The sequence below is a fragment of the Saimiri boliviensis genome, chromosome 8 (genome assembly GCF_048565385.1).
Source record: "Saimiri boliviensis isolate mSaiBol1 chromosome 8, mSaiBol1.pri, whole genome shotgun sequence".
Classification (NCBI taxonomy): domain Eukaryota; kingdom Metazoa; phylum Chordata; class Mammalia; order Primates; family Cebidae; genus Saimiri; species Saimiri boliviensis.
In genome coordinates, this window is record NC_133456.1 from 35,802,129 (window position 1) to 35,828,765 (window position 26,637).

Consider the following 26,637-nt stretch of genomic DNA (forward strand, 5'->3'; position numbering starts at 1 on the left):
ATCCAGGGCAGTAAGTAATGTTCCAGTGATTATAGCAGAAAGCTGAGATTCTACCAGAGCTCTGGGAGTTGCAGGGGTGATAAGCAGAATCACATGCTTAATATTTTAAAGAAGTGGCATGAACCTTTCATGGAGGTTTCTGCCATCGATCCCTTCCGAAGATTCAGTCACTCAGACACATTTAACATTCGCTAGGTCAGACGTTTATTCAAGCTGACGTCATCTGAACCCTACTGCAATTCAATCTTAGCATACATTCTGCCCAACCTCCTCCTACTCCCTCAACCTCCTGCTAGAATGTCAGCCAATAAACAGCAGTTAATCCAGACCCCAGAGCTTTTAGAATCTGTCTTTCCAGAGCGTCTATTTAGTTATGTTGCAGGTGAAAGGGTCGAGAGTGAAAGATAGAGGTGTGGCCACTCCCATAGCAGCGATGAATCTTTAAGATTTGAGACTCTGGGCAAAGCAAGAACTCTCTCTTGCTTTTTGGAAACGAAACCGAGCAGCACTGTCAGCCAGGAGGAGCCAGACACGTGAAAAGGAATTCCTAGTTGCCTACCCCTTACTCCCGGATGTCAGAAAGGAGTCGGATATTTCTCACGCACGAAATAAACACCTCTCTGCCCCCTGCTGCCTCCTCTGATTTCTCCTTCGAGATGACTGAGTAACCCAGCTGGATTTTTCTAGTCCCCTAAGGCCATAAACACCCGCCGGCTCACTTCCACCATCCACCTCTCTCCTGTTCCCTTCCTCTTGCTTCCCCTTCCCCCACTTTCCCTCATTTAAATACAAACACTTAGGTTTCCCTTGAGCTGCGGAGCTGCCATTGACACCGCAGGGTCTCCATGGAAACCAGGAGGCTCGCAGCGGGCTCCTGCAACCACAGCACCGGATTCCCAGGCAGAGGTGCGGCTCAGTCCAGAGGAGCTGCTGGAGCTCCTTCTCCTTATTAAATGTGAATCTGGGAAGGAGGAGAGAGCGTTTAGCCGGAGAGGGCATGCGACGAGGTAGAAACAGAAAAGGCTAAGGGAACAGATTATCTACTAAGAATGTTTGGTTTTAGCCTAGGATCATTCAGAGGAGTAGTCCAGACACTCCAGGGTCAAGGTCCTCTCCCTCTCAATTTTTCATACACTCAACAGAGCTCAGCTTACTGTGGAGATTATAAATTGGGGGAGCCAGTTTCCAGTGTTGAGTTACAATGAAGCAGCTGCCACGCCCTGGACTACAGCAAAACATTCTTCCAGAAAGCACTTAAAATGGGCAAGAGAACCACACCTTTGCACTCATCTTGTTTGCCTAGCCATTTTACATGTTACTTCATTTTATCTTCATGAACGTGGCATTATGGCCCCCATTTCATAGACAAGGATGCACATGAGAGGGGGGTTTATAGTTACTCTGTCCATAGCTTTACACCTAATGTCTTGAAGAAAACTCTGCACCTCCATAGTAGGAGTCTATTTTTTCTTCTCATCCTCATTCTTCTTAGGCGGTCACTCTCTGACCTTCTCCCAACTTCTTTCAAACATGGTTATAAAAAAATTCCTCTTAAAATAGGTCATAAGGTCCCCATTCCAGAAGTAAGGCCTTGCCCTATTCCTGGAAGCAAAGAAGAATTTGAATTAAAAGGACTTCCTGAATTTCCTCCATTTTATTACCATTAGAACATGGGTTTTTGTTCTCCAATCACACTTCTGTAAGGCTGTCCATAAAAATACACAGTTTTCTCTGGGGTCTTTGGGTCTTCATTTATGATGCCTGCCATGTCACATAAAGCTTTGGTTAAATAAATTTGTTATGCTTTTCTCTTGTTAATCTGTCTTTGTTATGGGAGTGTCAGCTGTAACCCTTTGATGAGTGAAGAAAATACATTACTTTCTGTCCCTTACAATTTCTTTGATTCACATATGAAAGATTCTTGTACTAGTTTCCTACTGGTGCAATACAAATTATCAAAAACTTTTTGGCTTAAAACAACACAAATTTATATTTACCTTACAGTTCTGAAAGGATGTCAGAAGTCTCACTGGTCTAAAACCAAGGTGTCTCCAGTGCTGTGCTGTGTTCCTTCTGGATGCTCTTAGATAAGAATCAGTTTCTTGCCTTTTGTAGCTCTTTGGGGCCACTGACATTTCTCGGCTCACAGTACTCTTTCTTCTTTTCCTGCTCCCTTCTTTAAAGGATCTTTGTGATTACACAGGGCACATCTGAATGATCCAAAGACAATCTCTCCATCTCAAAATCCTTAATTTAATCACAGTTGCAAAGTACTGTTTGCAGGAGGGTCAGGACATTTACAGTTCCAGGAGACTAGGAAAGAAGGAATTATTCTACCTACCACAAACCTCATGTCTTTTATAATCTTAAAAATAATGACACTTTCAAAATCTTTGTCTCTCCTAAACTGTCACTCAATTTCTCTCTTTCCTATCACAGTAAAATGTTTGTTGTTGTTGCTGTTTACAAACAAACAAAAAAATCCATTCTCGCTGTTTCCTTAACCACCATTTATTTCCATAACTACTGTTAATTAGCCTCCCACTATAATTTACTTTACTTTACTTTTTTTTTATTGCATTTTAGGTTTTGGGGTACATGTGAAGAACATGCAAGATTGTTGCATAGGTACACACATGGCAGTGTGGTTTGCTGCCTTCCTTCCCCTCACCTGTATCTGTCATTTCTCCCCGTGCTATCTCTTCCCACCTCCCCACCCCCTCGTCCCTCCCTCATTTCCCCCAAACAGACCCCAGTGTGTAGTGCTCCCCTCCCTGTGTCCATGTGTTCTCATTGTTCAACACCCGCCTATGAGTGAGAACATGCAGTGTTTGATTTTCTGCTCTTGTGTCAGTTGGCTGAGAATGATGGTTTCCAGGTTCATCCATGTCCCTACAAAGGACACGAACTCATCATTTTTGATGGCTGCGTAATATTCCATGGTGTATATGTACCACATTTTCCCTATCCAGTCTATCATTGATGGGTGGACTTCAAACTATACTACAAGGCTACAGTAATCAAAACAGCATGGTACTGGTACCAAAACAGAGATATAGACCAATGGAACAGAACAGAGGCCTCAGAGGAAATACAACATATCTACAACCATCCGATCTTCAACAAACCTGACAAAAACAAGCAATGGGGAAAGGATTCCCTGTTTAATAAATGGTGTTGGGAAAACTGGCTAGCCATGTGCAGAAAGCAGAAACAGGACCCCTTCCTGACACCTTACACCAAAATTAACTCCAGATGGATTAAAGACTTAAACATCAGACCTAATATCATAAAAACCCTAGAAGAAAATCTAGGCAAAACCATTCAGGACATAGGTGTAGGCAAAGACTTCATGACCAAAACGCCAAAAGCAATGGCAACAAAAGCCAAAATAGACAAATGGGACCTAATCAAACTCCACAGCTTCTGCACAGCAAAAGAAACAGTCAGTAGAATGAATCGGCAACCAACAGAATGGGAAAAAATTTTTGCAGCGTACCCATCTGACAAGGGGCTGATATCCAGAATTTGCAAAGAACTAAAACAGATCTACAAGAAAAAAACAAACAAGCCCATTCAAAAATGGGCTAAGGCTTTACAAAAGAAGACAAACAGGAGGCCAGCAAACATATGAAAAAATGCTCATCATCACTGGTCATTAGAGAAATGCAAATCAAAACCACATTGAGATGCCATCTCACACCAGTAAGAATGGCAATCATTTTGAGGGATTAAAAAATCTGGAGACAACAGATGCTGGAGAAGATGTGGAGAAATAGGAACACTTTTACACTGTTGGTGGGAGTGTAAATTAATTTACTTTTCTCTCCATCATACAAAAACTCTTCTGTCAAAGTTCAAAATTACTTTCAAATTGCCAATTTCGTAGACATTTACCAGACCATTCTTACTCTTACTTGTTAGGAGCCTTTGACTTTGTTGAACATTTTTTTCTTTACGAAATTCTCTCTTTTCTTGGATTCCAAGACAATACTCCTATTTATGGTCCCCCCCACCCCCCACCAACTCTCTTCTTAAATCTTTGACTTCTACTCAATCCTTTTTGTGGACTTTTTTCATCTTCCTGTCCTTAAACACAAATGTTTTCTACAGTATTACTACTTAAAGTGTGGTTTGCATACTTGCAGCATCAGTATCACCTGGAAGCTTGCTGGAAATTATGACGATTAGATCCCACTCCAAGTTTACTGAATCAGAACCTGTATTTTGACAGGATACTTGGGTGATTTGCACACACCCTAAAGCTTGAGAAACACCAGTCTTGAATTTCATACTTGATTCTTTAATATACTCCCTGAAAGGTCTGTTCTACCAAACCATCTCTGGTCTCAAATTTATATCTTCAGCCTATACAACCTTTTCAGGTTTAACTCATATATGGAGCTACCCATCAGATACTGCAACCTCCACCTCCCAGGTTCAAGCAATTTTCCTGCCTCAGCCTCCCAAGTAGCTGGGATTACAGGTGCCTGCCACCATGCCTAGCTAATTTTTGCATTTTTAATAGAGACAGGGTTTCACCATGTTGGTCAGGCTGGTCTTGAACTCCTGACCTCAAGTGATCCACCCACCTTGGCCTCCCAGAGTGCTGGGATTACAGTCGTGAGCCACCGCGCCCAGTTTATAGCAATGTTTTGAAACTGTTTCCTTGTCTACAGCAAAAGTTCCCTGAGATGGTGATTTTTTTTCTTATTTTTACCACTTTACATAATGCTTAGCCCATAATAGGCACTCAGTAAATGTTTTATGAATTAATAAATAAAATCAGTTAATCAATTAATCAAACAGCAGCCCTTGAGTCTCAGATTACAGAGCCATAAAAGTAAGAACCCCTGGACCCACTCACACCACTCAGCTTTCCACTGGCCACTTAAAATGACAGAGATCCTCAAGTCAGTGTTTAAAAGAGCACCTGAATATTGAAATAAATTCCACTGTGTAATGATACTTTCTCTGATTGTTGGAAGACTAAAGGACAGAAATATAAATGAGTGCTGCAATGATTATAATTCAGCACCTTAACTTTACATGTAAACATGTTTAAAATGTAAGAATGTGCACAATTTATAGTTACATGCTTTTAAGAGAATGGTAGGTGGGTTTCCTGTGACTGCTCATCCTAACCACTGGTTGCCTGTTCACAATCAGAAATGTGTGGCTTTCTGCATAAATAAAGACGGCCGTCACTACAGCTATCTCTCTAAAGCGGAGTACACCTCTAGTCTATGAAGCTACCATAGGATCTGCTGAGACTCACTGAGAAAAGTGCTTTTCCTCTCATGTCTGGACAAGGCAGTTCTTGGTTTCTGTGAGGAGCTTCAGGCTGCCATGGCAACTCTCAGTCCTTTCTTTACTCTCTCTGTGTGCTATTCTAGCAGGAGAGGTAGAAAGCTGTAATCTTTTCCACTTCCCGTTTGTTCCTCCCCTTTTTTCTGTACTTGGTCTAGGATGGCAAGAGTTTAACACTAAATTCTGCTGTGATTATTAATTCCTTGTGAGTCTGGTTCTGTGCAAACTGCAATGGTAAGTGGTAAAAATCACCTGGATTCTAGCTTTTTCCCTAGAAAGATGATGTTAACTCTTAATCAGAACAACACACAGTTCTAGCCCTGGCTCTTCTAGTCAAAAAGGAGAATGGGAGAAAAGGAGTCTATATGGTGGAGAGAAACTAACTGGGTAAACATCAAGTACTAGGATGAGCTTACTGGCATGCTTAATCCATTTCAATTCAAAATCAGTGGGGTCATAGGAGACCCTACAGCAGAAGTTCTCAAACAGGTCTGTATGTTAGAACCTACATCACAGGCTTTTAGAAACACAGATACTCTACTCCAAACCATACTAGATCCAAACAGGAGGTGACCCTGTATGGTCAGCACCAGAAAAAGCAGACCAACAAAGTGCCTGGAATGAAATTCTTTGAGGGATAAAAAGCAAACAAAGGCTGGTTGGAAAAACTAAAGTAGGATGTCAGGACAGAGAAAAAGGAAGTGGATTGTTTTACCAGTATCATAAAATCAAGACGTAAGAAGCCAAAAGTAGAATAAAAAGTGAATGAGGCCTTCAAACTGAGTTAGAATGTCGATAGCAATGTTGTACATACCACATACCCCAATACTGAGGCTTACTTGCTCCTCTTTCTAATGCTGCAGTGTTTTTAATTGTAATATACAATATGCTGCTTTTTGAATTGCAATTTACTCATTTATTTGTTTAAATCCCAAGGGGCTAATACTTCTTTACAACGAGAAGATTGTCAAAAAAAGGTTGAATGAGATATTTAACAATCAATGCTTTGGGTGCTGTACATGATAATGTGGCAATAACCAAAGGTCAAAAGTCCAAAATATTTACAGAAAATGAAAAAGCCAACACTAATCCTTGTCATGTAAGAATGAGATGCCTCTATACATTCTTATTAAAACCAACATGCCCACTTCTGGAAGATACTGACTATATTTGGGTTACTGTTTTGGAGACCTGAAGTCAATATTAACTTTCTTTCATTCTATCAAGAGTATCAGTAGTAACTAGAGGTATCAGTGACTTGATAATTTTATGGTAAATAATGTACAATCGTTATTCCAATTTTAAATTCATTCAGTCATTCAACAAACATTTTATTTGAGCAAGGAACTGTTCTGGTTGCAGTGAGCCAAGATCACGCCCTTGCACTACAGCCTGGGCAACAGAGACTCTGCAAACACAGAAACAAACAAACATTTGAGGTTAAAATGATCATCGTGTTTGTGTGTGTTATGGATAGATTGTGATTTTATGATCTTTTTTTAAGTGAGAAAGTATCATATATGATACATGTGAAAGTAAATATGAATATTTATGGATATTAATTTATAACAAATATAGCTTACAGGAGGTGGTATATGTCAAGTACTGTGAAGGATTCATGATTTTGCCCTACTTGCAAAATAATATGTTAGTCCACATAGTTTTATGGATGCTGACAGAAGATATGAAACTCCTGGTTCAGAGACAAAGAACTTTACTACTGACAGTACAGTAGGTAGCATGAGATTCATGTTTGTGTCAGCTCCTCATGTCCTCTAAGACTCTCAAAGGTGACATAGGTAGCTTTAGAGGAATGCTGTGGGTTAGACATAGTTGGTTTTTGTCAAAGCTGAGGAAATTTGAGCTTAGAACACCACAGCTTTTTATAGTGGGCGGCACGCAATCTACCCAATCTTTGACCTAAAGGGAGGCTGTATTAGTCTGTGCTTATGCTGCTAATAAAAGACAGACCTGATACTGGGTAAAACTTTTACAAAAAAAGAGCTTTAATGGAGTCACAGTTCCATATGGCTGGGGAGGACTTACGATCATGATAGAAGGCAAAGAAGAAAGATACGTTTCACATGATAGCAGGCAAGAGAGCATGTTCAGGGGATCTGCCCTTTATAAAACCATCAGATCTCATGAGACTTATTCACTACCACAAGAACAGTAGGGGAAAACCACCTGCATAATTCAATTATCTCCACTTGGCCCTGTCCTTGACATGTGTGGATTATTACAATTCAAGGTGAGATTGGGGTTGGGAACAAATGATATCATTCTGCACCTGACCCCTCCTAAATCTCGTGTCCTCACATTTAAAAACAGTCATGCCTTCCCAACAGTCCCCCAAAGTCTTAATTCATTTCAGTATTAACTAAAAGGCCACAGTCCAGCCTCATCTTAGACAAGGCAAGTCCCTTCCACTATGACCCTGTAAAACTGAAAAGAAGTTAGTTACTTCCTAGACACAATGGGAGCACAGGCATTGGGTAAATACAACCATTCCAAATGGAAGAAATTGACCAAAACTAAGGGGATACAGGTGCCATGCAAGTCCAAAATCTAATAAGGCAGTCATTAAACCTTAAAGTTCCAAAATGATCTCCTTTGACTCCATGTTTCACGTCCAGGTCATGCTGGTGGGCTTCCATGACCTTGGGCACCTCCATCCCTATGGCTTTGCAGGGTACACTCCTCACACTCTCCTGCTCCCTGGCTGCTTTCACAGGCTGGCACTGAGTGTCTGTAGCTTTTCCAGGTGCAAGGTGCAAGCTGTCAGTGGATCTACCATTCTGGGATCTGGAGAATGGTGGCCCTCTTCTCATAGCTCTACTGGGCAGTTTCCCAGTAGGGATTCTGTATGGGGTTACAACCTCACATTTCCCTTCTACACTGCCCTAGTATTTGTTTTCCCTAGGGGATCCGCCCCTGCAGCACATCTCTGCCTGAACATCCAGGTGTTTCTATATATCATCTAAAATCTAGGCAGAGGTTCCTAAAACTCAATTCTTATCTTCTGAGCACCCACAGAAGCAACACCACATAGAAGCTTCCAAGACTTGAGGTTTGTACCCTCTGAAGCTATGGCCTGAGTTGTATGTTGGCTCCTTTTAACCATGGCTGGAGCAGCTGGGATGCAGAGCACCAAGTCTCAAGGCTGTCTACAGCAGGGGGGCTCTGGACCCAGTCCAGGAATTCATTTTTTCTTCCTAGCCCTCTGGGACTGTGATGGGAGGTCCTGCTGAGAAGGTCTCTGATATGTCCTGGAGACATTTTCCCCATTGTCTTGGTGATTGAAATTCCATTCCTTGTAACTTATGCAAATTTCTGCAGCTGGCTTGAATCTTTCCCCAGAAAATGGGTTTTTCTATTCTACTGAATCATCAGGCTGCAAATTTTTAAAACTTTTATGCTCTGCTTTCTCTTGAATGCTTTGCTGCTTAGAATTTTCCTTTGCCAGATATCCTAAATCATCTCTCTCAAGTTTGAAGCTCCATACAACTCTAGGGCAAGGGCAAAATGTTACCAGTTGCTTTGCATAGCAAGAGTCATCTTTACTCTAGTTTTCAACAAGTTCCTCATCTCCATGTAAGACTACCTTGGCCTGGACTTTATATTCCATATCACTATCAGCATTTTGGTCAAAGCCATTCAACCATTCTCTAGGAATTTCCAAACTTTCCCACAACTTCCTGTCTCTGAGTCCTCCAAGTCTGTAGGAAGTTCCAAACTTTCCCACATTTTCCTGTCTTCTTCTGAGCCCTCCAAACTGTTCCACCCTCTGCCTGTTACTTAGTTCCAAATTCACTTCCACATTTTTGGGTATCTTTAGAGCAGCACCCCACTCTACCAGTACAAATTTACTGTATTGTTCTATTCTCACACTGCGAATAAAGACATACCAGAGACTGAGTAATTTGTAGAGAACAAGGGGTTTAATGGACTCACCATTTCACATGGCTGGGGAGGCCTCACAATCATGGAAGAATGCAAAGGAGGAGAAAGGCACATCTTACATGGTTGCAGGCAGGAGAGTTTGTGCAGGGGAACTCCCCCTTATAAAACCATTAGATCTCTTGAGACTTATTCACTACTATGAGAACAGTATGGGAGAAACCACCCCTATGATTCAATTATCTCTACCTGGCCCTGCCCTTGACACATGGGGATTATTACAATTCAAGGTGAGATTTGGGTGGGGACACAAACCATATCAGAGGCATTATTTTTATTATAAAGGACAGCAAACAATTTTGCTCTTTGCTTAGGAGCAAGACACTATGTTTTCCAAGGCTGTTTGCTATATAAACATCCTTGAAAAAGAGAGTCTAGAACAAAAATCTATCGGTTATTCTGCTCTCAAGATGTACAGTAACTCAAGGGATTCATGGAGAACTATTTTCCAATAGTATAATAATACAGGAGTGTTCACTTTGATGTGTAAAGAAGAGGGCAATTAAAAGGAAGAGGAAATTGAGAAAAGCAGATACCAAAAAATAAACACAGCAAAAATAAGAAATCGTAGGTTTAATTAAGCAAGACGAGGAGCTAGAGAAATGCAGGCAGAATGGTCGACCTATGCTTAAATCATGGAGAGAAAATAACTCAAAGGCTTTCTGTGGAAAACAGAAAATATAAGAAACTTTTTAGAGAATATAGAGATTATCTGAAAGGGCATCCTCAGGTTGCAGTGGCAGCTTGAAAAGACGTTATTTTTTTCTAAAGTTACGTTGCTAAGAAATAGTACCTAGAAAATCTGGGAATAAATTAGGGTAAAAAGGTAAAAAGAAAATTCAAGTTTATCTATGTGGCTATTACAAAGGTAGAGGCTAACACTGCTATTCTCTGCTTGTAATGTGACGACTTACAGAAAATGGGGGTGTTGGATGATCACCACTGTCCAGCTTTTTGGAGAAATTTCAAACTGGATTTTTTTAATCCTACCCTGTTTTAGGATCTTGGGAATTTCCCTTTCATGTCATTATAGCTCTTCTGTTTGAGGGGCTAATGGGTGTTCTAAGGTATTGAAAGCGGGAGGAATTATTATATGAGGGTAATAGTAGTTTTAACATAACTCAAAATCCTTAGGGGCTTAACCCAATAAAGTCCATTTGTCATTCACAAAATCCATTTCTAATGCCTCTGGTCAGGGGATATTTTAGTCAGTTTTGCTGCATTCTTATAGAAACGCCAAATCCTAGAGGCTGACAACAACAGACTATATTATATAGTGGTGGCTGCAGATGTTTTGTCTCTGCTTGATTCCATTTGGCTCTGCTCCAAGTGTCTTTTTATTCCTGGGTCCAGAATAAAGAAGAAATATCTCTGTGAGATGTGCCATTTTCATAGGAGGAGGCAGGAGCAAAAGAACTGGCAGACTTTCAGAGTGCCTTCCAAAGCTTCTGGAAGGTGATAGCAAGTATCATGTATGCTCACATTGCATTAGCTCAAGCACATCATACAGCTGAGCTTGATATCAGTAGGCTGGGGTTCTTCCAGGGAAGTGAATATACTTGTAAGCTATAATATAACTTATAATGGGTTATTGTCTTGGAAAACATTTCTTCAAACTGTTACCCAGGGATCTTTCCTCCATCTTAGGGTGCAACGATTGTCTAGGGTCTCTCCGAGAAGAAAGATAAAAGTAGTGAGTAGGAAACCTTCTAGAAAACAATAGACATGAGGTGTATGAATGGGTGGGGGGAGGAAGAGTCCTAATGCAAAAGGAAGTTCAAAATATATATATATGAAAGGAGAGAAGAGGTACCAGTGAAAACACGGCTTAGCATTTGATAACCATTACCATGCTGTGCTGAGGGTTGGGCCACTCAAGAAACTCGGGAATTTTTCTGAACATTAGACAGGAAGGAGGAACTTGCAGTATGTTTTTCTGTTTCTAACAGTTCACCAGCTACTCCAGGCAAGATTGAGTAGAGAGAGTTCCTTTCCTTTTCCTCAAGTCATTCAGTGAGGCTCTCTTAGTTGAAGCCCATTCTTCTAGTTCCCTCAACTGCATGGCCAGGTACACCTGTTTCCTTTACTCTGTAATCCCGAGTGATTCTGCTCTTAAATGAACTTTTAACTTCATATTTACTAAATGGCTAGAGTTGCCACAGTAGAGATGGAAAAGTAAGGAAACACAGTAAGCCAGGGAATCACGGTTTCTGAAAGAAGAATTTCCCCTTTATTTTTAGATAGAAGTCAATAGAATAAGCTAAACTGAAGGCAAGTGACAGGCCAAAGGCACCTGGGAAACCATCAGTCTTTTAGGTTACTCTTTCTCTGGCTGGAGTTCTACGTCCTAATTCATTATATGGGTAAATAAGAGGAATGTGTAGCTAGATTAAGATTTAAATATGCAATAGGATCTTGAGGAAATTCTTTACTCACCAGAGTCCCATTTTTATTTGTTCCCCAGTCCCTAACGAACTTCCAGCATCCCATGATTATACTCCAAGCATACAAAGGTTCATTATTCATCTATTTATTTGTTTATTAAGCTCACTTCAACATCCCAGCTTTAAATTGAGAGCCCAAAGCTGTTTAAACATCTCCATTATGTTAGTAAAATCATAGTGCTTTCAGGAACCACAGGGAAAGCTACATGCAATTGGACCTCGCACTTTAACTGAAATTACATGTGTGCATCAATGAATAAAAGAACGCCATGGTGACTAAAAGCATTGCTCATCATGTTCCCTCAATTCTTTATACCTTTTCTCCAAAAATTACTCTGTTGATTATTTGGCTATTTAAATGTCATTGCTATTCTAGCCATAAATGAGTTTTTGACATTCTGAATAAACAGTTGGCTTGTGTGCTCCAAATGGGAGAGGGAATGTCAAGAAGATGCTCCTGAGAGTGACAGAGGGCATGGGAGGACATGGTACATGAGACCACCTGAGTCATTTTTGTGAAAGGGTTGAAAGCAACAGCTTTATCTCTATTGTAATGGATAAACTCCACATCTCAGTGGCTTTGTAGTAGGGCATAAAATCCAAATGGCTGCAGAGAGGGACCCTCTTGTTTGGTAGGCTGCCTTATGAGTAGTTCATATAAGGGGACCTAGACTCTATCTGTCTTGGGGCACTTTCTTTCTCTAGAGTCCCAGGTTCCTCCATATTCAGTCTATGGATGAGGAAAGAGATAGTAGGGGATCCTAAGCCAGGCCTGGAAAATGGCATCAATCACTTATTTCCATATTCCATTGGCCACAACTCACTGCATGACCCACCTAACTGGAGGTAGGGGATGTCTGGGAAACACAATTTAGGTTAATGATCAAAATAAGTTGGATAGGAATGTAATGAACAGGACAGTTTTTGCAACCAGTCCTAAAATTAAGAATGCATTCATTCTTACTTTGGTTCTTCAGTATTTATAAATTATTGCTGAACACCTTTTCTTCCAACTTTCTGGGTAAAGCTGCTGCCTGAAAAGATTCTACAGTACTTACAGACCCCGAAGGCCAGGTCTGTCTCCTACTCACTCACCCGTGTCCCCTGCCCAACATGGTAAAGGTATTGCTGGTGACAGTGAAGTATTTCTTTGAGTGGGTGAGGGGTAGTCAACCTATTATAAAATGTTGCTTGGGCCTCTCAATTTATAATAGTACCACTGTCCACTTTTCTAGCTTCATCCACTTCCATGGTATACCAGAGCTAATTTATTTCTGTTTTCTAAGCCTACAATTGTAAGCTTATTTTGAACACCAGTGCCCATCCTCAGGATTTCCTGACCCTCTATGGGCAAGACTGCATTCCCATTTGAGGATATAAAATAGGTTTAAAAATAGCATTTCTGTCTCCACCTATAATTTTTAAGAGAACAAATATAGGAATATTCTTGTGTGAGATAAAATTGATGTTTATCCTTTGCCCCAAGCATCCTCTTTATTTTTAATTACTTCCTTCCTCCCACTGTTTTCCAGACTATCTGAACTGTATCAGTCCCAGGCATATGGAAAAGTGGGTACCACCGGATGGCTATTGTCAGTCAGGAAACAGCTACCATTCACTGTTTGCTAATGATCATATTTGATATGATAAAGTGGATATAAATATTAAATTTGAACCATCTAGGCATCATCTCAGATTTTAAAAACAGGCATGAGAACTGACAGCTTTGAATAAACCTCTTTCTTTCTATTTTCTGTTGTTCTGACATATTCACATTCCACTAAATAAGAGTGAGCACCACCACCCACCCACTCACCAGGCGTTCACTTTATATATAGCTATAGATATTCAATGCAAAACAAAGAATAAATGGATTCACGTAACATAGCATTTGTTGGGGGGGGGCGGGGTTTGAGGAAAGCAGGGGCTTAACTTTCTGTTTAATATTTGGTCCTGGTCTTGGTTCTACAAAGTTTTCTCTTAGCTAAGGCACTATACATGCTTGCATTTTGGCTACTTGTTCATTCATTCACTTGTGCATTCAATATTTATTGTTTACTATATGAATACCTGGGGCTATGCTAAGTTCTAGGGATGCAAAGTGGAATGATCTTGTTCTTGCATAAAAAGCTCAAAGTTTCATGGGTACTATTATAGAAGCATACAATAGTAATTGTTATGTCTGGGGAAGAAGGAGAGTGCTGAGTGTTTGTAGCCCTGAATGATTCTTTAAAGATGTGGTATTATCCAGCCAGGAGACTTTATTTTACATGCTTTTGTACTGAGTGCTCATCATGGTCTGGCCACACTGGGAAACTATAAATGTGATGAGACTAAAGCTGCAGAGGTTTTAGGCTTTGAGTTTTAGAAGGCCTTAGATTTTGTATATGGATTTTGGCCTTCATATCTGAAGATTTTGTGAGTAGAGAGTCATAGGATGGTTTCTTGGAACAACTTTCTTACTCACGGTCATGGTGGGGAACATAAAAAATTACATAGATTCAGAGATTATGTCAGTATTTGGCAACTCTTTTATTTGTTCATTCTTGGGTCCTTAACTTTATAAAATGAGGCATTTCAAATAGTCAGGGTTATTCACTTCCATTTGTGTTCTCACCCTGAAGACATTCCACATTTTAATTACGGTGAGAGAAAACATTACACTTAGCTGAAAGTTCTATTCTCCATTTTTTTTTTCACTCCTTGGGTATCGTGAAGTCTCTGAAATCAAAGCTCTTAGTGCTTAATTTGAGACATCTGGGAAATATAGTCCCCTGGAAAAGAGATAGGATGTCAAGGCATGTGCCTTGGATTCTCTGTAGACATCAAAATGTAGAACATGAAAAGGGAAATCATGGAAGGCCTTCACTTTGCATGCTTCCAAGAGTGTGGGCCTAGTATTTTAAATCGGTTACACTTGGTTCCAACCACAGTGTGACTCCCTGCTTGCTTTCAAGTTCTAGTTATAACTTACTGACTTCAACCACTGACCACCAACCACTCTCATCTCAAGAAATTCTTGCTCAATAGTCACCTAATTCTTGCCTAGATAAGTTAGTCTTTAGGATGGATACATTTTACATGCAACATCTGGAATACAATAATTTGCTGTGACCCGCTAAGAATGCCCACTCCCTTCTCCTTTCCCTGCTGCCTTCACTCAGATGCTCCAGTAGTCCTGAAAAAAATTAAAGCTTACAGCACAGCCTAGCATGGACCTGTTTTCTTTGCTGTCCACAAAAGGTCCATGATCTGCTCTCAAACCCCCAAGTCCTCCAGTGATATTGGGCATGGAGGACCTTCCCTGTCATATTCCCACTGTGGGTGTTCTGAACTATACCAATGAGAACTGGCTGGGTTGGTTTCCTCTCAGAAGTCAGAATCCACTGGCCTCACCAGCTGTCCAACAGCCTGTAGCCAAGTACAACAGCAGCTGACTCCAAGAAAGCCTAAATAGCTGTGTTCAAGGCCTTTCATTCTTGTTTTACTTTTGTTTCATATCAGTTCCTATGGATAGGTGGGTGGAAGGAAATATTTGGCAGGAAATAGCCACAGTTTATTCTTTTCCTTTACCTTGAGTAGTCTTTAACCATTTTGCGGACTGTTCAGTTTTTAATAGAGTTTCTCTAGAATGGAAAGTTCACTGAGAAACCCCAGCCCACACTAATGCCAGGTAGAATTATTAACAATTCCCATGTTTAAAGCTCCTTGTGCTAATATTCTCTGAGCCAGTTCTCCAGTGCAGGGTATACAGAGGTCACCTCTTACTAACCTCACAGACATTCCAGAGGGTGACTTGCCCAGCTTTTCAGTTCTCTTGTCCAAAGATTTGTTCAACAATGCTTAGACGTTAAGAACAAAGACCAAAATGTTAATTTAGTTTTGGAAAGTTGATGACCTCAACCCCTGGGAGTGGGAGGCTGGTGGCTCTGAGACATGTCATTTGCCTTCAGAACTTCTTAACCTCATGAATCTGGTATTTTTGAAGCATTATAATGCTATTCCCTAGTTAAGGTTTACATGACTCCTCACTAGCACCCTCACGAAATCTCAACTTGCTAACTGCAATAAGGTCCTTCTCCCTGACTATATTTACTACATCATCTAAGGTCCAGGGCTCTCCTGTAAAAATGAAGTCATCCTTTTTTAAGATGAATGAAGAGGGATGGATTTGTGGATCATGTTTCATGAACCTCTTAGGGAAACAATTAGAGTTAACAAACTGGGGTACCTTATAAAAATTACGTCAAAGTCACTATCCTGCTCATATATTAGCCACAAGAAACATATTTCTTGTATGATTCTACTTATGACCTTATGATGCCTGTTATCTTCTAGTCTTAATTATAAATTGAAGATTACGCTGACATCTGAAGCACCAAGGAAGAGTTTCTTTCTGTCCTTTTAAACCATTCTGTTGGCAATAAAGTGTCACATAGTATTAAGAGTGGTATGGAAAAAATACTTTGCTCTATCTGTGCTAGTGTGCCTCTGATGTAACTTAAGCCTCATCCAGACTAACATGTAAGATTATGATGAATGGTGGCTACATAAAATAACATTATCCATCTCCTACCTGCCCAGGTCAGGTTCCTCACAGCTACTCCCAAGCCAAAACTCCTTGCAAATTCCTTGACTGGTATCCAGGGGCTATTACTGGAGTTAGGGCTGTCCCTGAAGATGTTGCAAAGAAAAGTTCTTGGTGCAGATGAAGAGGCAGATCCACTCTTAACCTGAAGGCTCTCCCATAGGAAGACAGTCTTTTTGTGGAAAGAATTCTAATTCAACAAGGTTTTTAGGGGTTTCCACAGTGCCTTTCACAGCAACTCATCAACTTCAAGCCTCTTCTATCTCTTTTTAACAATGTTTATGCATGTTCTCAACAAATAATTTTTTAACACCTGGTATATGGAAGATATCATTCTAGACCAATGGTTCTCAAACATTAACTTGCACCAGAATTGCCTGGGGGGCTTCTTAAAACACAAGTTGCCAGAATCTCTAATTCAGTAGAGAGGGGTTGGACCCAGTAATCTGTGTTTATGACAAGTTCCTAAGTAATAAACATGCTGGTCTGGAGCATACCTTGAGAACCGCTGTTCTAGCTATTACAAAGAAAGAAACAAGATACACACAGAGAGATTGCTATTCTCCTAAAAATGACATTCTTTTCTATTCTGTCACAATAGCTTTCTTGGAGGATTAAAACTATAAACAGTCCAAACCATTAGCATGAGGAAAGTTGGCTTTCTTTCCTTCAGTGCAGGATGGACTGTATCTTCAAAAAGTATAATTGCTTGGTCTCCATTCCCTAGGAGATGAAATGGTTTCATCCTTTCCTACAGAGTGAGTCAAATCACTTTTTATAGTGGTATCAAGCAAAAGTTTAATCATCATTTTAAAAATAGATAAACATTTCCTTTTACATGGGTTTTTCAAGGAATTCTATTGTGAAGAGTGGATTGGAAAAAATAAGAAAGATGGGAAAATAAATTAGGAGACAATTATAGTAGGCTTGATGAATAAAAGAACAAATTCTGAGATAATACAATAATAATGCATATTGGTATTGGGATGTAGGGGCAGATAAAAGAGGGTATAGAAGTTGAAGCAACTAGACTTGGAGCTTATCTAAACTATGATGTGAACATGAGGATGATATCAGCAGTGATTCCTAGATTTTTGTGCAGGAAGTCAGTCACTAACATAACCAATCACTAATTACTAAAATCAGTAGTACTTGAAGGAAAACAAAATTGGGGAGAAGAAAGTGAATTCAGTTTTAGAGATTCCTTAGGACTTCCAGGTGGAAAAGCTCTATTGGGCAGTTGTAGTTAAAGAAGTAGAGATCAGGGTGAGTTCCAGGCTGCAGAACCACAGTTTAGACACAATCGTTTCAGAATATAAGTAGTGGCGGGGACACCCAGGATTAGAAAGCCAAGGTCATAACCGTGACACATCAATCCTAAATGAGTGGACAAAAGAAAATAATTCCACAGAGAAGACTGGAAAGAAATATCATAGAAGGAGAACCAAAAGGAAAAATTTCAGAAGCCAAAGAGAAGCCTTTTTCATTTTTTTTTGAGAAAGAGTCTCACTCTGTCACCAGGCTGGAGTGCAGTGGTGTGATCTTGACTCACTGCAACCTCCACCTCCCGGGTCTAAGCGAATCTCCTATCTATCTGTAAAAAGGCAAGTAAGTCATCTCTAACTTTTTAAAGAAGTAGGAGGCAAAGTAGTTTCCTGAGATGGAAAGGAGACTCAATAAACAGTTTGTAGAGAAAAAAGAGGTTTGGAGAAATCACTGTGAGAAATGGAAGATTCTGCCAGGGACACATGACAAAATTCAGAGTAGTGCTGAGAACCTGTGATGGCCCTAGCCCATAAATGCGTAATGATATCTTAGTCTCAACAGCATTCAATAGTCCAAATGTGGAGTGGAGATGCAAAATTGAGAGGTAATTCAATGGGTGATTTGCATCATCAGAATGACCACAGAGGTAGGAAATTGAGAATGCTGGCAAAAAAGGAACTAAATGATGGACTATGGAGTCTAGAATATTCCAAAAGTAAACAAAACCATGGATGGAATGATGGACTTAGAGAAAAGGCAGGGTTCAAAGTGTTGGAAAGTGAGAAGCTAAGAATTTAAGAGATAAGAACAATGTTCTGTAGCTGGTCCATTTATTTACTTTATATTTCTATAACATGGTTTAAGTATTATCTAATATTAATATATTGAATTCATACAACAACCATATGAATAATTATAATCATACCTCAAAATATAGATATCTCAACTTAAAAATAAATTAGAATTATACCCCAATTAAATCTGATGTGTGAGAAATGTAGTTGCCTGTGGTCACGCAGATATTAAATGGTAGAGCTTGGATTTAAACCCAGGCAATTTAGCCATAGAGGTTGTAACCAAGACTTCATGTTGCTTCCCCATTGACATCTTAGATTTTAGAGTTGCTCTAGGCCAATATTTTCAATCTTGGCTGCACCTTGGATTTTTTAGCCAGGCTGCTCTCAGAATTAAGAATCTCTGGGAAGGGAGTCCAGGAAGCAGTGTATAATAAAGCTCCCCTGGTGACTGCAATGCAAAGACTAAGTTGAGAACACTAATCTAAACCTAAATGAAGAGGCATCACAGGATCAATATGACCATATTGCTGGATAAATAAAAGTGGAGGAAACCAGAGTTGAAACACTAACAGGAAAATGCTAGTACCCAGGTAGGATCTAGTAGAATTGAGAACCTCTAAGGACAATTCAATTGTATACTAATTAAGCATTGGAAGTAAGACAAAAATCAAAATGATACTATCCCTAGAGAATAGTGATGAAATTAATGCCCTGTAGAAGAAAAACTTCAGTAAAATTACATTTAAAGGAGTTTACTTGAGCAATGAACGATTTGTAAATCGGGCAGCCCCCAGCCAGAGTAAGCTCAGAGACTTCAATGCAGCCACGTGGTGGAAGATTTATGGAGAGAAAAAGGAAAGTGATGTACAGAAAACAGAATCGAGATACAGAAATAACTGGATTGGGTACAGCTCAGTGTTTGCCTTATTTGAACATGGTTGGCCAAAACTCAGTGATTGGCACAAGTGTAGGCTATAGTCCATTTACACCTCCATTTGTTATAGTTCATGTTGCACAGAAAACCTTTAGGCTGAACTTAAAATATGCAAGGAGGCAGTTTAGGCTTGGTCACCTTCTAAAATCTGAGAGATTACCAAAACATTAGTCATTAATGTCACTATCACCATTGGTCTTGAAACCCACTGGGAAACAGTAGAACAGTGAGCTTTGCAAGATAGGAACAAAGACTGAGTAGAGGTTTACCTCCTTATGCTGGAGTGGTCTGTTTACAGGAGAAAAACAAAACCTGGCCTGCTCTAGGATCTCTGTGTTTCCTAAGTTTTAGTTTGATTATGTCACATTTAGCATGACTGAATCCATTTTGGTTTGGTCTGCTGGGGCCTAGTGCATGCACTCAATCCAAAACAATGGCTTCACATAATTTTGTTTAAAAATTCCCCCTTATTGGTAAGGTTCTCACTTAGGTGAGAGTGCGACCTTAAGGTTGTAGCACTACTCTCAGTTACTATCATTTTGGGTTTCTGGTCTCAGCATGTCATTCATAGATTACTGTGTCCTCATGATCATGCATTTCTTTCAGTTCTTGCCATTCCAGTTGAAGAGAGACCATTTGACATTCTAGAGATAGATGGCTTTATGAAGACACGTAAAACTTTTGAGACAATACAGCCCACCAGGGATACTACTATTATGACTATCAGGAGGATAGTACCAAGAGTTTGGAATATGCTCCTTACCCGGGGTCCCCAATAAGCCAAACCACCTAAAGTCAAATAGATCAAAAATTGAGCTATATGAAGATTCTACTCACTTAGCAGTCTCTTTGTTAATTTCCTACAACTGAATCTCTATAACCTACATTTGATGTATTTCTATTTCTCCATAGGCTGCAAGTGCTGGCACCTGCACAGATACTTTTCTATTTAGTCAATCTTGAAATCCTGACCTCAGGTGATCCACCCACCTCAGCCTCCCAAAGTGCTAGGATTACAGGCATGAGCCACCGCACCCATCTGTTTGGTCAATTCTATTATTTAGCATTAACCTTCACTAAAGAAATTAAAGTCTGTTGTGTAACCACAGTGTTTACAGTAGAATCCGCAATAGAGAGTATCATGAGGGATATATTTCTAATCATTGTTTCTTTTCTTTCAAATCACAGAAAAAGGAGCTATCGAATGATGACCTTCTAGAAGAGTGAAGGCCTCCTGGAAATGTTCTCTTTAACCCAGGATGTGAGTTAAGAGGAGTGAACAACGTTCTGTTTCTGACTGACTATGAGGCAACGTATGTACCATTAACATTTCTCACCTATATTGGGTCTTCATCTTTCATCTATTAAGCTATAAGATTATCCATGTATAAGGCTGGCTGCAAAATCCTTTATAAATAAAATTATACTCCATAAGAACACACAACAGAGTCCCTTTTCACTAATATTGTTCATAGAGGGATAAGCAAGGGAAAAATATTCAAAGATAAGAGTCTCATGATAGTAGAGAAGTCTTGATACGTGATCTTGGAAAAAGCCCTTCCCATCAAGGAAGCCATCTTTTTCTGGGGAGAAGCTTCCCTAGTTAGCTTTACCTTAAGGGTTCCAATGGGTGTACAATTCCAAGAGTGTGGAGGGACCCTTCTCAGTTGTGAGATTATGAACCCAAGGTTCACGTCTTGAAGTTTTGCTGCAGCGTGTAGGGCAAGGGCAGTCTCTCTCTAATGGTCTCAGAAAATCTAATCTTTGGGTTCTAGATTGTGAAAAGGTTGATGGTCCTCAGTCAGTGAACCATAAAAAGCTTTCTTTACCTCATGAAAATGCACTGTGGCATAATAATCTAGTGCTATAATATCAGTCCTCTTGCAAGGGAAATCTGTAATACAGAAAACATGCACTAAAAATGACAATTGAATGAAATTCCTCTATAAATGTTTAAATGGCCCATCAGATAGCTGTGCGTACCTGAAGATTTGATCATCTTCCCAGGAATATGGGTTTGACATACCAAACATTGGTCATAAATTATTTTAGCAATTTAGAAGTCACCACACCAATATATATTTAATTTGGATCACTTAATCTTTTCTATGATGTGTTATAAAATGAAGAACTTTTAATAACAAAAGCTTTAAAGACTTAGGAAGAACAAGGAGGTCATCCTGGTTCTCCATGAGTCTATATTTAGTTAACAATAGACTTATGTCCTTTTGAATATCAGTAGTTTCTCCAATTTGGGTACATAGCACTGATAATGGATGGGTTATCACAGATAATTTGACTTAGACCACGGAGATCATTCAAATTGTATATCTAAACCACTTCAGTATTGGCTGACTTAGCATGAAAATCTGGCAAAATGTTTTCTTGATATTCAAGTAATTTTTGTTCTACATGGGTCAGCAATTTTACAAAGCAGTCTTTTCATTAAATTTCCAGGAATTCTTACCCAGTCTATATGATATGATTCTAAAGTCATCTCCTTTCCATTCTTTCATGAACCTCCTAAAAGACACCATATTCTAGGATTTTGTGTGCTTGTGTAGTTTTCAGAAACTTCATCAGCATTAAGCAGTTAACTGTGGAAACTATTTTGAATAGTCATAGTTAAAGACACAATTGACAAGGAAATTTAGTTGTTTCTGTGGTTTACAATAATTTAACATAATAACCATTATTATGATTGATAGCATATAGCCAGACATATTAGAATTTTAGAAATCTCATAGAATTCTGGAACATATATTAACATTATTCACTAACATATACCTGAAGAAAGTTAAACATTATTTTTTATTTTGACAATGCTTTCCATGTAATTTAACATGTCAAATAATCCTGTTTACCTCTCTTTTGGATGCTTCAGGGGCCCTCTGTAGCATCCCAAAGTTAGAGATCAGAAAGGACAATTTTAAAGCTAAAACTTGATTTTGGGAAGCCTATCAAATTTAAAGGTTTAAAATGCTTGATATTATGAAATAGAATTCAAGGTCACCATAAGTCATTCATTTAGCCAAAATGATGACTCAAAAATTTTAAAAATGCAAAAAAGCCTTTTGCTCACTGACAGAGGGAAGACTTAGCTTCCCTAACCATCTATCTTTTATCTTTCCCTTCTTTTTTTTGTTAGTTTATTCAAAAGGCAAACAAAAATCTTTCATTATCCTTTAATATTACATGAAAATCTTGTTCGAGAGAGAAAGACAAATTTTACCCTTGCATTAATGTACTATTAATGTCAACCTTAATCTTTAATAAAAACTTACAGACAAATCAATCCAATCTTAATCAGTTTGACCATAAGATGAGATTCTCATAAACCTTTTATAACCCTTTACAAATTTTTGTTAAGGAGCAAATCAGTGCTCAAAGAAAAACCTGTTGTGCTTTTATTCTAATGTTCAATTTATAGAAAAACTGAATAACACCTCTTTAAACTTAGCCCTAGTTCTACACAGAATTTTTTACAGGATTGATTTTTCACAAATCTTTTACAATTTGCTCAGTTTTATCCTATCTAATTTAAAACAATCCTTGAACCCTCTAAACTAAGCAAAAATTTACATTCCCATGCCTTCTTATAATCCTTTACTAAAAGCACATTTTATTTTCCTTACGCACCTTGCAAGTAAAATTGTTTCTTTAGTAGTTTCAAGTACATGTTATGTTGTTAACTCTTAGCATCTTTTGGTGAAAAATCTGGTTAGCAAGCGACTTTAAGTATGTACTGAGTTTAGAGCCTAGGACACCAGACAGAAGTGCAAATAAGGTCTGACTCTTTCCAGCATAGCTAGGGACATGGCTAATTCCACATGTCCCCAGGCCTTACCTAACTGTAAACAGGCGAGTCGAACAAGTTGAACAATGTTCAAAAGCCAAAGAAGCAGTTTATGACCTTAAAGCATTTAGCAAACCTAGTATCTGACCTGCCTAATTTAGACCAAATGTCTTCATTTTGCCAATAATCTTTAAAGCTGTTTTTATTTCCCAAAAATTACTAAAGCCATGTCAACTAAAAAGCATTACAGTTTTTATTTTTCTAACAAAATATTTAAGTGCTTATTTTTCTTTAAGCCAATTAATTAGAACTCTTTATATAAACATAACACATACATAACTCCAAAGACAGACAGAAGATCCAGTAGTTTTAGGATTCTTCATTTGCCAGTTTGTTAATTGGTTTACTGGCTTTAGGGTGGACTCTTAGAGCAACTGGGCTAGGAAAACATGTATTTTATAGGGCCCAATAAGCAAGCACAGCTGGAAAGCAAAAACAGATCCCCAAAATTAAGGGTTCCATTTTTATATTGCATCCTGGATCCCTAAAAAGAGGAAAATGTTATGGGAGAAGATGGTACAATGCTTTTACCATGCATTTTATTGCAAAGCCACCCAAAGTTGATCAGCCCACTTTGTGATTAAGCCATCCCCCATGGGAGTGTGAGTGGTGACATTTGGCTTCTAGGTGGCCAAGAGCATGCCTCTTTGATCCAAAGGTGCAAAGAATCAAGTATTCCTTCATAACTATCATTAGCCATCCTTAACAGTGTATTTCCTCCCCCTGGTTATATGCACCAAAGCTCTCTCATTACGCAAAGTAATTTCTGATTCCCTTAAAACTCAAAACCATCAGACAACACAATGCAAAACAGAACAGAGCCTTAGATTTTGAGTGGGATCTATCCACTTTTAATTCCCGGAGTTTCATGAGGAAAACAGGGGTTTTTCCCAAAACAGGATCTATAGTCCCTCCTCTGTTTTATCCTAGGCTAATAGAAGATATCTTAAGTCCTCTCATGCATGCATTAAGAGTAGTAAAACATAATGGAGAAAAACAATTCAGTCAGATGAGAAGAAAAAGTCTTTTTCCCAGGAAAACAAGATTTAAGAAGAGAAAAACATAAAGACCTTTTTAAAATATATGTATAGCTTGGATATTCACTTTTAATTAAGCTGACTTTTAACCATAGTGCTCTCTGGAAAAAAAAAAAAGCCTTTTTAAATTTGTTATTACTCTATTTTAGCCAGGGCAAATGACCAATATTTCTGGCTTTTAAACTTGACTAAAGCTAATCACACAGGTGAAAGTGAGAAGCCTCAATGAAGGTTATAACTTAACTACAAGTGTATCAGGTATTTTTAAAGAGGTAGTTAGCAGTTTTAGAAGATCTATAACCTCCAAAGGTAGCTCACAGAAAGAAAAATTCAAGATGGTTCATGGAGGGGAAGAGAATCAACAAATGGTAAAGATCATGCAGATAGCAAACCAGAAAGGATTCATTCTTAAAGCCAGAAATTGAACCCTGAACCCAGGCCATCACTGTGAAAAGACAAAACCTTAGCTACTAAGCTACAGCACTGGGCAGTTTCCATTGCTCTTCCCAGGAGCCTAGAGCACTCACTTTTGTGCTTGCAATGGATTTTAATGATCAAGATAATTTTTACAGCTAACTATAAAATGAATCTCCAAATTCCTGTTCCCCAGATGGCAGAAACAAACAGAAAGTACCACCACGTGGTTATAATGCCAAGCTCCCAAGGACATAAAACAAGATGGAGACCTCATCCAGTTTTTTGTTTGTTTCAGGGACCTCTACAGCAAAGTTTGTTACTGACCAGTTTGCTGGACCATCTTGAACAGAAAGCTTTTGTGGTCCTAAGCCCATGTTCTATCCTAAGGTATCCCACTTCATGATAGAGCAACACAGAAAGACAAATTCATAGCACAAAGCACACCAGATTCGCTACAGCTTAAGACTAGTCTCATTAATCCTTTTTTCCATTAATTAAAACTTTGCAAAAGTTAATGACTTTTTACTGTTCCCACATCTGGTTTGCGCAGAGAGACAGCAACAGAGACAGCAGCATTGCCTGTGGCAGGGTGGGGAAGGAAGACCTCAGAGAGGCCAGAGAAAGACCCATCCATTGCAGCAATATTGAATCAAAAGTTTAGGCGGCCACTTGTTGGTTGCAAAGGGATCTTTTCCAGCAGTCCCATCAGCTCTCAAGTTTTTCCCCTTGGGGAGAAAAAGTTCTCCAGGTTCTGTGGTCCTGTACATGCTTAATCCTGCCATATATTGCTGTCAGCAAAGAGCCCAAGGCAGATTAATGTAAAAAGAATAGGGGTTAACATCCCGTAATGTCAAATCCATTTTTAACCAAGAGGGACTTTACTGAGGCGAGGGCTTCTAACCCAATTCCATCCTTTACCAAGGTAAAATGTACACCACTACTTACCCAAAGTCAGCCCAATAGGTGCTTCAGTCTATTTCCTTTGGATCAGGATAGTAACTAAGCTAAAAAGTTAGCAGATTTAACTGCTTTAATCAATTAGTCACTTAGGCTTTTTATTTTCCTTTCGTCAGTCTTTAAATAAAGACTAAAATCTTTTTAGAAACTTCTGCATATCAGTAGGTATCCCTAGATGAGACTAATTTGGGAGTACTCATTTTCAAATGCACTTTAGTTCACTGTTTCTTTTGGAATGTCCCATTGTAAGATATCTTTAGTAAGATTTTGCCATTTCTGTAAGACTTTGCTCCTTTTAGGGCCTAACACTTACTCATGTATAAGCTAGAAGGAACTCAGTTTTTCAGAAATTAAGGATCCCATTTTTGCCTCAGATATTGGCTTTGTTCTCAGGTTCCCTTGATTAAGATAACCTATGACTTTTTCCTACCTAAATAAGCAAGAAAAATAAAATGAATGGATAGAACACCAAAACCCCCCTGAGTTTCCAAAAGCTACATTTTATACCCCCTGCAATATTACCATTTACTCCCAGTTTCTTTCTTCCCCCAGTCAGATGCAAGAGGTTTCTAACTGGATCCAAGGCAGTTAATTACTGGATCAAATCAATCCTGAAGCCAGTCCAGTTTCTGCTGCGACTTCCAAATCCAATTTGGATCAGAAATTTGTTCAAAGAAACTCAGAAAGCTCAAAACACAAATCTGTGGAGCTCCAAAATCTGAGAGAGAACTTACCATGATCCCCAGCTGCTTTGAGAGATCGATGAACACAAACGGGTTCTGCAGGTAACTCACTTCATCACTCTGTGCTCCTGTGGGCCGTTAGAAGCTCTACTTCAGATCCCATATCTGATGCCATCTGATAAAAGAAAAAACTTCAGCTGAATTAAATCTAATTAATTGAGCAATGAATGATTTGCAAATTGGGCAATAGGCTTAGAGACTCCAGTGCAACTACATGGTGGAAGAATATTTATGGACAGAAAAAGGAAAGTGACCTACAGAAAACAGAAGTGAGATACAAAAACAGGTGGATTGGTTACAGCTCTGTTTGCCTTGTTTGAACATAGTT

At 39.1% G+C, this 26,637-nt stretch overlaps 1 protein-coding gene across 3 annotated transcripts in view; it reads right to left on the minus strand.

The window, feature by feature from the left end:
- The window catches only part of GAP43 (growth associated protein 43), a 455,759-nt gene that overhangs the window by 195,728 nt on the left and 233,394 nt on the right, over window positions 1-26,637 (minus strand). For all 3 annotated transcript variants that reach the window (XM_074404333.1, XM_074404332.1, XM_074404331.1), the window contains one exon: window positions 26,301-26,424. In XM_074404333.1, the coding sequence (XP_074260434.1) occupies window positions 26,301-26,303 (3 nt within the window). In that variant the 5' untranslated portion in view covers window positions 26,304-26,424. The remainder of the gene's footprint in view (window positions 1-26,300; window positions 26,425-26,637) is intronic.